Source organism: Ctenocephalides felis, unplaced genomic scaffold (genome assembly GCF_003426905.1).
Source record: "Ctenocephalides felis isolate EL2017-DRISC unplaced genomic scaffold, ASM342690v1 CF-g0.4_SCAFFOLD_00845, whole genome shotgun sequence".
In the NCBI taxonomy this organism is placed as follows: domain Eukaryota; kingdom Metazoa; phylum Arthropoda; class Insecta; order Siphonaptera; family Pulicidae; genus Ctenocephalides; species Ctenocephalides felis.
Window position 1 is genome coordinate 48,135,488 of NW_020536999.1, and position 13,391 is coordinate 48,148,878.

At 26.9% G+C, this 13,391-nt stretch overlaps 2 protein-coding genes and 2 long non-coding RNA genes across 4 annotated transcripts in view; all 4 read right to left on the reverse strand.

The window, feature by feature from the left end:
• Positions 1 to 1,165: 1,165 nt before the first annotated feature.
• On the reverse strand, positions 1,166 to 2,074 carry LOC113363920. Its single transcript, XR_003365985.1, has 5 exons — positions 2,007 to 2,074; positions 1,701 to 1,942; positions 1,510 to 1,622; positions 1,275 to 1,435; positions 1,166 to 1,199 (listed from the first exon to the last, which is right to left on the reverse strand). It is a non-coding gene; the product is annotated as an uncharacterized LOC113363920 (long non-coding RNA).
• Positions 2,075 to 3,971: 1,897 nt separating this feature from the next.
• LOC113363873 lies at positions 3,972 to 5,037 on the reverse strand. The gene is made up of 3 exons (XR_003365976.1): positions 4,911 to 5,037; positions 4,350 to 4,431; positions 3,972 to 4,048 (listed from the first exon to the last, which is right to left on the reverse strand). It is a non-coding gene; the product is annotated as an uncharacterized LOC113363873 (long non-coding RNA).
• Positions 5,038 to 9,283: 4,246 nt separating this feature from the next.
• LOC113384602 (odorant receptor 2a-like) lies at positions 9,284 to 11,105 on the reverse strand. Its single transcript, XM_026622353.1, has 6 exons — positions 10,753 to 11,105; positions 10,243 to 10,461; positions 9,836 to 9,935; positions 9,656 to 9,766; positions 9,419 to 9,574; positions 9,284 to 9,355 (listed from the first exon to the last, which is right to left on the reverse strand). The coding sequence occupies exons 1-6, from the start codon at positions 11,103 to 11,105 to the stop codon at positions 9,284 to 9,286; spliced, it is 1,011 nt and encodes a 336-aa protein (XP_026478138.1).
• Positions 11,106 to 12,982: 1,877 nt separating this feature from the next.
• Positions 12,983 to 13,391, reverse strand: part of LOC113384613 (loricrin-like) — a 47,978-nt gene continuing 47,569 nt past the window's right edge. Inside the window, exons 5-6 of the mRNA XM_026622364.1 lie at positions 13,213 to 13,254; positions 12,983 to 12,996 (exon numbers count right to left, since the gene is read on the reverse strand). Of these exons, the coding sequence (XP_026478149.1) occupies positions 12,983 to 12,996; positions 13,213 to 13,254 (56 nt within the window). The remainder of the gene's footprint in view (positions 12,997 to 13,212; positions 13,255 to 13,391) is intronic.

Consider the following 13,391-nt stretch of genomic DNA (forward strand, 5'->3'; position numbering starts at 1 on the left):
AATTATTGTTTATTAAAACATAATACCTTGAGGAAAACATGATAAATATTATATTTATGAAGATGGCAATAATTTTGAACAGAAAAACTTGATCAATTTTGACTATTTTAATAAAAACGAATCGATTTCATTGAATTATGTAAACATACAATTATGTATATGACTTGAATAATTTTAATCTTAAAAATAACTTTTATGGCCTCTTTTTGTTATATATATATAAATTATATATATATATATATATATATACCCAGTAAACACGCGATATGGCCACAACATCGTGGCAATATTTTATTTAGGTCGTGTGACATGCGGTTCCCATATTCATTTTCCTCGATATTAATGGATACGGCCGCAAATTTATGTAACTATCGAACAACTATCGAGGTTCGGTCTCTGGCGCACGTGGCGTTCGTGATACATGAAAATCGACGTTGACCCATATGTTTTGTTTATTATGATAAGACCGTCTGACGTAAGGCGTTAACCCCAGTCATGACGTCATTGCGAATGAAAACGATTCGGTCATGACGTCATACAAAATGGCGACTCAGTTATGACGTAATAGCACCTGAAAGTGATGACGTATGCAATTAATATTCTTTTCTGTACGAATAAGCATTTATTTACGTGAATAATCAGAAATTTTACAATATTTAAATATTACAAATTAGAATTGTAGTTTTGAAATTATAAAATTTTAACATGAACTATACTAAAAACTTTTTACAAATTATTCAATCTTAACATATTAATAACAGTATATTTAATGAAATTGTTGTATATCTAATGACGTAATTCTATTTTTGGGGCGTGAAGTGTGAAGTGTTGCATAAGTATTCTATCGCCACTTCCTTATACATCAAACAGCCTGCCTATTTTTCATTATTTCATTCTATCGCCAGTTCATTGCATCAAATGCCAGATCCCAGATTATGCACATATGACATACTGCCCCCAATTTTTGGAAGTTTTCTAAAACAAATTCAACATGTGATTTACTGTATATAATGTATATATAATATACATACAGCTACCATATGTGTAGCTACCTACATGTTCAGTGTACAAATCTCCATCATCTTAAAGTCGCTTTTACACATACATTTTTAACACTGACTGATTTCATTCATCGCCAGTTCGATACATCAAATGCGAGGATACGGATATTCATATATGATGTACTTCTTGGAAGTTTTCTAAAACAATTTGAAACATAAGTGTTTTATTGAATCTAATAATATATATACCACTCCATATGTGTAGCAACTTACATATTCAGGAGACAAATCTAAATCGTCTTCGAGTCGCTTTTGCACATACATTTTTTTTAACCTGATTGAATTCATTCTATCTCCAGTTCATTATACATCAATTGCTAGGGTACATCAAGTTCATGCATACATGACATACTGTTCCCAATTTTAGAGGTTTTCTAAAACAATTATAAATATAATGTATTTGTTACCAAATAATGTATATACAGCAACTATATATGAATCAACTTACATATTAAGAAGATAAATCTCCATCATCTTCAAGTTGCTCCTACACATACATTATTTAAGCCTGTCTAAAGATCTGTATATTGTTCACCGTTTCATTCCAATTTTGTACGACTTCTGAAATAAATATGAACATGGCATACGTGTTTGCAGTTTATATATATTTTTATAGTTATTATATTTATAGTGACTTACATATTCAGACAATCATCCTCGAGCCACTTCTCCACCGACTAATTTAAGAGATTTAAGAAGTGAGGTTATGTCAAACACATGGATATGTTAATGTCCTAATGTGGTAAAATAATTATTTTAACCTTGCTAAACGATCCCTATTATTGTCCTCAGATTTTGTAATATATGCTATTTGGTTACCTCCTTTGTCATCTAAAGAAATCGACATAAAATAACGTTTCTTCATCCCAGGATATAATGCACTAAATGGAATTCAAAATCGTGAAGTAATTACATATCTATATAAATAATATATGATATACTTACGGTGTCATTTTTCTACACTTTTCAACAATTATCACTATAAACAAGTTGCTTAACTAAACGAATGTAATTATTATACAAAGAAAATATAACTTGATACATGACAAATTCCTGACATATTGCGCCATTTTGTACGCGGTTAGGATAGCTTTCGTCAAAGGAACAGTCAACCCGCTTGAGTCGGTTCAGCCAGTGGCCACAGCGCGCTGATGTAAAGCTTTCTTTGTATGGTCACACACCAGCACACAACGCACACAACGCACACAACGCAGCGCACGACGCGTTTGCTTCACGCCGTGTGACGTCATTGATTATGCTTTGCATGTGTGCTAACACACACCAGCGCACAACATGTATCTCACATGAAATGCAACGATGTCATTACCCCCGACAGCGCGTGTTTATGTCACTCAATGCGAGCTTTGCGTGTATTGTAACACACACAAGCGCACGCAAGTTTAAAATCCTCTTGTGGCGTAGATTCGATAACTGCATTATAATAACGATGTCGATATTATAGAAGATCACATCGCGTGTTTACTGGGTATATATATATAACTTTAGCTTGAATGAGCACTTAAAGAATGCCAATTGTTGAAAGTTTACATTTGACTTATAAATAATATTTTGATACAATAAATAATATTCAATTTTTTTAATATATAAAAAAGTTCATTTACTTCTTAAATTATTCTATAAATCTAAAATAAGTTAAACAAATAATTGACAGCAATAATATTTTTAAAGAATAAAATTACCCAAGTCATTACTTAAACCACCAAATTTATTAAAATGATTAAAGAATTTATATATATTTTTAATAAATAAATTTACTACACACTAATATATCACATATAATATAACAATTTTAAATGAGAAAATTATAGAATTACAGTTATTAAAAGAATAATAAGAAAGAATTGAAAATTAGTTGTTCTACTGTAAACTATACGAATAATAACTACAAACTCTCTAGTTAATTAGACACAACCCACCATATTTATTCAAGATTTTACTTTTTCTCCAGAAAATCCGACCAAAATTAAAAAACATTTATGTGTCATATATATACTTTTTATTTTATCATGTGTGTTCTGTATATAAAACAAATTTTTATATAGTTTTTAAAATGCATCCAAAATAATTTTGGGATAAATAATTCAATCATTTTAAAAAGTCTACGGAGTCATGTAGATTTTATTGAAGTTATATATGATTTGACACGATTAAACAAGTTGAGCCATTTTTAAAATAATGCTAAGTACACAAGTCAAAAATATTTAGAAAAGATCTTTAAGAAACAGCAAATATTATTGTGTTTCATTAAACATTTTAACTTATGAATTTATTGAAAAATTTAATGAATCGCTCAACATATGAGTTAATCGAATTTTTATTGATTGAATAAATAAATAATCGAAAATGAGTTGCACATTAATTAGACACAACCCACCATATTATTTAAGATCTTACTTTTTCTCCAGAAAATCCGACCAAAATTAAAAAACTTATGTGTCACATATATACTTTTTATTTTACCATGTGTGTTCTGTATATTAAACAAATTTAAACTATCAGCTTTTTCAGAAAAATGTCTGCATCATTTTCAAAATTTGATTCAATTTTGAAATTACTTGATAAAACTTACTACAGAAGGATGCATGTTGACTACGATGCAAGGTATCAGTTTACTAGTTTAATGCAACTTGAAACTTAAAATCTTTAACGACTTAACAAAAACTGAAGAATTGTATTAACCTGCCACAAAGATTTGTTAAAGATTGTGATCCCTTAATGATCAAGTTAATTGTTCGGTTATCATTAAAAGAATTATCATTACTAATAGTAATGAAATATGAAGTAATGAAATACTTCATTTTAACAAAAGTTATGAGTTAACAAAATATGCACATTTAAATAATTGATTTTGTAATACATATCCTGAAAGTTGAAATTCAAACAACCAAGTTGGGTTTTTAATGAGCTTATTTATTTAATATTAAAGTCAACAATACAAGTAGCATATCTTCATTCAGAAGCGCACCCTGAAACAAAAAGAAAATAGATTAAAATCTAGAAATAGTAACAGTAAACTAAGCTAATGAAATATTAATTATATATACAAAGTGTCTGGCAACCTTAGTTCTGCCATCAGCTACATAGCTATGCAGGTGGAAATTGCCACTTTAATCTCCCTCCGCAGGAAAAGATGAAGCATTAAATCAATTTGCTACAAATTTTCATACAAAGGGATCGGGAGAAGTCTTATGAGAAAAGATGAGTAAACTGATCTCGAAAAGGTCACTAAATGATCAAGACTGATGGGATTTAATTGTATGTACTTACATTTTATATTGTTAGCTTATTTGGAACGTGCACGCATCTTCCTGCGTTTACGCTTTAGCCTGCGCATTCTCTTCTTACGCCACTGAAAAATAAAATTATAGTTTAGAAATCAACTACAAATAATCTTTTATAAAAAGTATTCAATAGAGAACATGGCGTTTACAAAAATACACTACACAGAATTTTTTATAGAATATGTTTAAAAAATGCAACAATTTTAATTGAAATTGAATTATTTATCCTTATGAAGTATTATCTGATTGAACTACACGTACACATATTGTTTCCGAACATAACCTAATCACAAACCACGTTGAAAATAAATTTCGAAGTACGAATAATTCAACTAAACCATTATCAAATAGAAGTAAAACGCAGTTTGTACATAAATAATAAATAGCATGAAGCTATTAATGCTCACGTTAAACTCTACGAACAATTAAAATACCACGCGTTCCATGGCGATTTCATCCGTGCCCAAAACCTCAAATTTCAACACGGATTATAAAAAAAATACATACACCTCACAATATAAATATAAAGAAAATTAATTTCACTAACCTTAGCTCTCATTCTCCTTGATTACTTAAGCTTTTCAAGCAATTTAATGTTTGGCCATGCACTTGTAATGGAGTCGACTAGTCAACGCTGATGTCGGAAGAAAAGAATGAACGTAGTATATAATTCTGGAAACCTTCTTTAGTATAGTTGTATTATTAGTCGGTAGAGGCGCTAGAACATAGGATGGGCGGTAATGGCGCCTTATTTGAATGTTTAAATTTAAAACATATATTTATTGCAATATATTATATTTAAAACTTCGAAAAATACGGTTTATATTGCTCTATCAATAGTTAAATATATTAACAGCATTCAATTTGAAGTTTGCATTCTCATTACAATTTATCTTTTGTTCTGATTTACTGCTTATGCTTACAACTTCACACGGTTTATATTGGCGCGGAATTTGAAAATGTTAAAGAATATTATACTAAAAAATTACAATTAAATTTAGTTGTATAATTGATAATATATAGTACATTACCTTTAATAATATATTACATGATTATTAATACACAAATAAATAAGTAGTAATCACATAAACGTTTATAAATAAAAAAATATATTGAAAAATATAGTATAAAATGCATAAGTTGAAGAAAAGCAATATTTATTATTATACAATTATATATCATACAATTATATATCAACATATATTATATTTTATATTTAGTCAACAGGTTTGGTTTACTTTTTGCATCCAAAATTTAATTTATATAAGAAGAAACAATATATGTGTGTGTGTATAATAGTAATAAGTAAAAATATATGTCTTAATGTAAGTCTGTTACATAAAATTTAGATTTTATTTTTGTTATAATTGCTGTGATCTCTCATGCCAGAACAATTGTCTGACTGAGATACAGTATGTATGAATTATATCAAATAAATAAATAAAAAAATATATAAAAATTGTAAATGAGTGTTTTAATGTTATTAAATAACTAAATAAATTTGATTTGATATATATATATATATATATATATATATATATTATTGTGTATTTTTGCCTTTTTTTATTCATAATAACATATTTATTATATTATATTATTATATTATCTAATATACCTTATGCATACTTTACAGAAAACCTGAAGAAACACAGTATTTTTCTTAAAAAACAATATACATATATTATAGAAAAACAATTACTAAAAATGATAAAGAATTATAATTTACTATTTATTTTTTCATCTTACTTATGTACTAGATTAATTTTACATATTCAAATGTTAACTGTTAGAAAATGTCTAAAATAACACTACAAAATTATTACAATAATATTTAAATACAAGGATTTTTTTGAAATTATTCTTCAAGAAATCTATATTGATGAGTCTTGGTTATGTTTGTGTTGTATTGAACTCGAAGAATGAACTCAAAAAAGTATTATTGTTAATTTGTTATTCATGATACTTACGACAATGCGTGATTACAGAATATAATTATTTTCTTAAATGCATTTATTATATTCTTTAATCACATATTGTCATAAGTTCGTATTCTCCTTAATAATCATATAATTTTTTAACTTCCCGTAGGGTAAGTTATAGTATTAACTTCCCATAGGGTAAGTTATTGTAATCATCCAAAAATCGAAATTGAAAATTTTTGCATTTCTCGACGTTTTGAAGGTTTCTGAACAATTTGGCATACCTCAGAAAAAATGGATGTGTGTGTGTGTGTACGTATGTATGAATACAATTTTCCAGTCACGTTTTCGGGCGCACGGATCGATTTGAATGGTTAAAAAACCGATTTGAATGGTTAAAAAACATTCGATTCCTATTGATAGGGAGATGAGCTGATTAGTTTTTGGTAAAGGAAGATCCAGCATCGAGTTTTTGAGAAAACAGAGCATCCGATTTGAATGATCTAAAAAACATTCAATTTGTAATGATTGGGAGAAGAGATGATTAGATTTTGGCAAAAGCAGGCCCAGCCCTTTCGATAATACAGAGCTAAATGTGCAAAAAATAGCAGTTTTTGAAAGAACTAAGCGTCGGATTTAAATGATTGAAAGAACTTTCTGCTTGTTTTAACAAAATAATTGATTTTAGAAAAACAAATTTTTGTTTTAAATTTTTTTTTTCATTTTTTTTCAAATAAAATTTTATTTTAATTCTGCCTAAAGTTCTAATATACTTTAAACAAATAATTATACAATATATAATTCTTATAAATATTAGACAATGTTACCGTATTTATTTATAATAGTCTATTTGAAAGCATTTAATATTCCTCGAACATTTCGTTACGGTACGGGAAGTTCCAGCAATTTGCCTTAAGGCACGATGCCATACACCCCACTAGTTTTGTCATTTGTTTGAGACAATTTGTTTTTTCAGTAATTATAATCATACATAATAAAAATATTCAAAATCGAGCAAATAAGTCTCAAAAATTATAAAAATTAAACTCGCTCAGTCCATTATAGTTTATCGTCAGAGACATGTCTCAGTCGCAAATTACCCATGGATAGCATCATAGCAAGCATTTAATAATATTTCGCAGAAATTTTTGGGTCTTCAGAGGATTCGAACCCGCAATCTCCGACTTATTAACATACGACAAGAGGCGCAACCGTATCAGCTACGGCGAACCTAGGTTGAACGCATGTTATACTCAATGGTTTCGGAGCCAAAGAGAATGAAGCCCAAAATAAAAACTTGTGAGGCGCATGGCATCGTGCCTTAAGACAATTTGCTGGAACTTCCCGTACCAATTTTTTTTTTAAAAAAGATTAACATATTTGAAAAACATTTACTCTGAAAAAATTAAATTTTTGAGAAACTATAAATTTTTGACAAAAATTTACTTTTTATTGAAAAAAAAGACTTTTTGAAGAAAAATTTGTTTTGAAATATTTTGGAAATTCTGAACTTTTTTTCAAAGCAATCGTACTGCTTTAACTGCATGGAGACGAAATATCGAAGCGCCGCGTCGTCTAACGGATAAACACTGGCACGGAATCCATAGGAATGTAAACAAAATTTATACTTATTGTTAAAATTTTCATAAAATATCTGATAATTTGATGTGCATAAGTCTAATGATCATTTTTGACCGCCAAATGGCATTATTTTTTACTTTTTTACTAGATTTCCGAAACCGCTAGACATATCTTGTTAATACAAGTAAAATGTTTTTTGAATTTGAATACGGAAAGTTAAAAAATTCATTGTTTCATAGAGACTGAAAATATTTATATGAACGCACTGAGTAGAAATTTCATTTAATTTAGTAAATTATTATTGATATTTATTTATTTATTATTATTATATTTTTTGTTTTATTTTTTATTGCAATCTATACAATAAAGAACATTTAGCTACAATTGTAGACAATTTAAAAATAAGACGTGCGAAAGATAACTATCTTATTTATATAATATATATATTGCTAATTATAATGAAATAGTATATAGTATTTTTCAATTAATATATGAACTATAAATAATAAATAATTTATAAATAAATATATAAATTTTTATTAATAATAGTAGGGTGCACCTATTTAATAGGTGCACCCTGTGTGAATAAGCTTGATACTAACATAAATTTCTAATTGAAACTAATTCTTTAGCATTGCTTGATTTATATAATTATTTGTTCGTACCTTTACCGACATAAACTCAACCAAAAGATAAAAATTTAGATCAAGTTTTAAATTTATTCATTCATTTATTTATTTATTTACTTTACGCCCACGGCAATGATACAATATAATTTCATGTTTAAGTGTGCAAGTTATAAATTAAAGATAATTAGAGTATTTAAGAGATCATAGACAGTTTTTAACATTAGAAAATTCATTGTTTTAGTTTTTGCTAATGATATTACAACATTTTATGATTAAATCCTTTGATTGCAGAATGCTTATAATTTATAACATAAATTATCACCTAAAGGTGTTTAAATAATGACACAAATGATTTCTTAATATTGGATGAAAGTATTTTTATAGTACCTACTCATGATAACGTTGTTATCTAAATTTCATTGATAAGTACAAAAATATTAAAAATAACTTAAAATAAAATTCTGCATAGCGACCAGGTATTAGGTAGTTTCCTAGTAAGTTATTATTAATATTTTTGCATTTAATATGATATATTTATAGCTGAATAATTAGACACATATAGTATTTAAAACTTATAATGTAATATAACTATTATCTATATATAATTTCGACGCATTATCATTTAAAACTATTTCTATATAAATATTCTATAGCGATACATTTAAATTATTATTGCTTTATATAGTTATAGTTATAGTTTATATAATATAGTATACATACTAACTAACCATTAACTTTAATTATTTAAAGGTAATGGTTTAAACATATTTTCAAAGTTCATAGACCAAAAATTATTCCAAATAATTTTCTAAACTCTTCATATGATTTAGAACTGCATAATATCTGTATGAGGAATTAATAACCTGCAATATTAAATTAATAAGATATTTATTTATTTTCATACATACAAACTATTTATTACTCACCGATGTGAATGTGCCCAAACTAAGTTCCAGCATTTTTCCTGCATATAACTTTATAGGTCTCTTAGTGCTTTCCATAAATATTATTATTTTCTTTCGAAAATCCTGATCTAAATCTGGCCAGTTGCAAGAAAAAGCAGCATCGCGCAAATTCAAACTCTAAAAACAATAATGCAAAATAATTTTAAATCATAATTTTAACCCTATTTGAAAATACAATTTGACCAAATTCTTTTTTACCTTTAGTATAATTTCATTTCCAAATCTACAAGACATGAAGACCATGAACGTCATGGCAACCTGGTAACATAAAAGCATGAAGAATTTCGTTGGATTTTTGAGTGGCGATATCTGTAAAATAATAATAAATTTTTATAAATTAAATTTGGAATTATTAGGTATTAGGTCATAAAATTTTACCGTAGACATTTGAAAACCAGTAATGCAAATGACTACACCACTTAGTAGAAATTGAACAAACCATGATACTCTAAAAATGCTTTCAACATTTTTGAGCATTCTGAAAAATAATAATAAATAATAATAATTTATATTAAAATATATCAATAAAATATGGAAAATTTGTAATTTCACATTTGTTGGTTTGAGAAGTTGTGTGGATATTAGAATATTGGTATAAAATAGTATATATTTGCTAACTTAGATTTTGTTCTTTGATTTTGGTTGAAATTTTAAATATGCAAAAAATCTCTTTATCGATAGCTATTCGTAAATACTTATTTACCTTAAGTTCATATTTTGAAAAAAAAATTGCAAAATTTTATTTCTGATTTGCAGATATGCCAACAAACTGTATACATGATTACCTGTCTATCACCAGATGTAAGTTGACACATTTTTCAATTTTCACGTGCTCCTCCTTAATATTGGAATTGGTAGTACCAAGTTGGCGCATTTGGTGAGCCAGGACGTCCAATTGTCCTCCAGCAACTGCCAAAATTCCACAAGCAAAAGAATCCATTGTTACGTTCATCATGCAGTGAACAGTCATCCCAAGAGTTTGATAAAGGTACAAAATTTCAAACCTGCAGAAAAATTATATTAATAGATCGAAAAAATTTATGCTAATGAATAAGGTTATCATTAAAAACAAAAAATGGTATTTTTTAAAAAATTAGTTATAATATAATTATGTGTATCACTTTGGTTTAATAATAGAAGGAATGCAATTGTACACCAATAGATTTTAAAAGATTTTTAATCATTATTATGTTTCAGAAGAAAAATTATGAACTTTTATTTCCTCCTTCAAAAATTCTAATATAATATTTCTAAATTCATAATTTTCTATTGTTTAAATAATATTGATACTTTACCAAGGAAACAATGTATGATCGACTCCATAGTAAGCAGGCAATGGCAACCTTCTTTGAGTTATATCCATGAATGGTAATGCATAAATCAGAACAACAGTAGATAGTGATACAGAAAGAAAAAATCTGGTATTAAGTTTTCCAATTTTTATGCTATCATTCAACATTTTCTTGACATCATCATCACCATCTTGAATCAAGCTGTCTGAATCCAGAAGAACAATCAATTTTTGGATTTCTTTGCGTTTGCCAATAATTGTCAGATATTTAGGAATCATTGCAATTAGTGTCAGAAGCATAAACAAAGATTCGGCTAATTCGTCCAAATTACTGGTTTGCATTGCGCTTATTCCCATAGTTGTTATGTATACACAGACATTTAAAATAAGCATGATGAATGTGCCAAAATTGTAAAGATATAGTTTGAAAATATTAGTTGTTTTTGGCCAAAATAAATATGCATTCCAAATAGTTAATTCGAGTTTTACTACGTCGGTCAACATGGTGAAGTATTGATATGCAACTTATGTAGAAGATAGAAGAATTGTGACAACATATTCAGTATGCAATATGACGGCTTTTTACTCAAATCAAAGGTTCTCAAACTGAACCGTTTTATTTCTTTTATTGTTTAATTGATACATGTGTATTTATTTATTCAAGGAACTATCGAAATTATGGTCCCTTAAAATTTAAATTGATACATTTAAGCCAAAATTGTGAACCTGAAAAGAAAGTTCATCGAGATCGATTAAAAGTCTTATAAATTCTGCAACAGAACATTTGTTAGAATATAATTTATGTTCTATTTTGCATCTACCTGAACCTAATATAAAGTTTAAAAATATTTAAAGTTTATAACAGAATATTTTTTAGTTTGTTTTCTTGATGAGTGATATAAGGGATGGCTTTTTCATGCATAAACCATTTTATTTATTCATTTTAGTAATATATTTACACAAAAAATGAAGTATTCTGTAACATATCAAATTCTCATTTGTAATGTCTATAATAATTATTATTAACTTCCCGTAGGGCAAGTTATAGTAATCGCAAAAAATAGAAAATAAAAATTTTTATATATCTTTACGTTTCAAAGCCTTCTGAACATTTTGGCATACCTTAGAAAAAATGGATGTATGTGTGTGTGTGCGGATACAAATTTTTGTCGACGATTTCGGAAACACGGATGAAGCGATTTGAATAATTCAAAGAACATTAGATTCGTATTGATCAAAAATTTATAGTTTCATTTGTCGAAAATTTATAGTTTCTCAAAAATCTAATTTTTTTACAGTAATTTTTTTTCAAAAATGTTAATCTTTTTAAAAAAATTTTTTTTTGGTACGGGAAGTTCCAGCAATTTGTTTTAAGGCACGATGCCATGCGCCCCACTAGTTTTAGTGATATATTTAGAGAAAAATGTAGTAACATATCAAATTCTCATGGTCATTTGTAACGCTTATAATTATTATTATTCAAAAATATAATCATTATAACTAAAATTGTTTAACTTGAACGAATATATTGTTCATTTTGAATGCAGCAGTTGTATAACTTCTTAATACATTTTATTTGTTCATTAAGTATATTCTTTTATTTCTGCATATACTTATACCCATATTATGGAATTAAAATGAAGATAAAACCTACAAATGTAAAAGTTATTATAGTACTACTAATTAATTTTATTTTTAGTTGATTAATTTACTCAATTTCATTTTAGAATAATTAATTTAAGTTGCAAAAATGTTTTAGAACCTTTTTTTTCAATTACAAACTGATTGGGCGTCAAAAGTTTATATCTTACAAAACCTTACGACTGCACGAAAACTTTTAATAACTGTTATTATCATGATTACGACATTAAAAATATGTATAAAAGTTTTATTAATCTATAACAGTATAATTGCACTGGTATCAAATCACCTCAATACATTATTCAAACTTATTCTTGTTAATTGCGACTGAAAAAAAAATTGAGGAGATTTTTAGGTTACCATCTTATATTTATCAATAATATCTAATATTTGAAGTAAAAATAAATTCTTTTTATAATAAAAACAGACAATATAAATTTTGTAAATAATTTATTTAAAAATAATTTTATATCCAATATAAAATGTAGAATACTGTGTTCTCACTATTTCACTAAACAAATATTTACAAATGAAGAATTTTTACAAAATTTACAGTGGGCTCGCGGTTGAACTGATGGTACTTTTTTCAATTATTACCACCAGCCACCTGTAATAAAAGAAACAAATTGTTAGAAAGTTTAATAGACATTGATTGATTGATTTAATTTAGGATTGATGACAAAAAATGATTATTGTTAATAATGATAAAAACGTTATAAATATGTTAAAAATGAGCAATATGTTTAAAATTTATATTTAATTTAATTTATGTTATGGTAAAGTTGTGATACTGATTTTTATTTATAAAATGTATAAAGCTTACCTCCGCCTCCTCCTCCTGATTTCCATCCACCGCCGCCTCCGCCTAAAAATTAATATATACAATTACAAACTAGTAAATATTTTAGTTCAAATTAAGTTTATTTACTTTTATATATTTTTTATGTATTTAACATCTTCATCAATTCATTTTTATTGACTCGTAACATTTTTATTACTTCG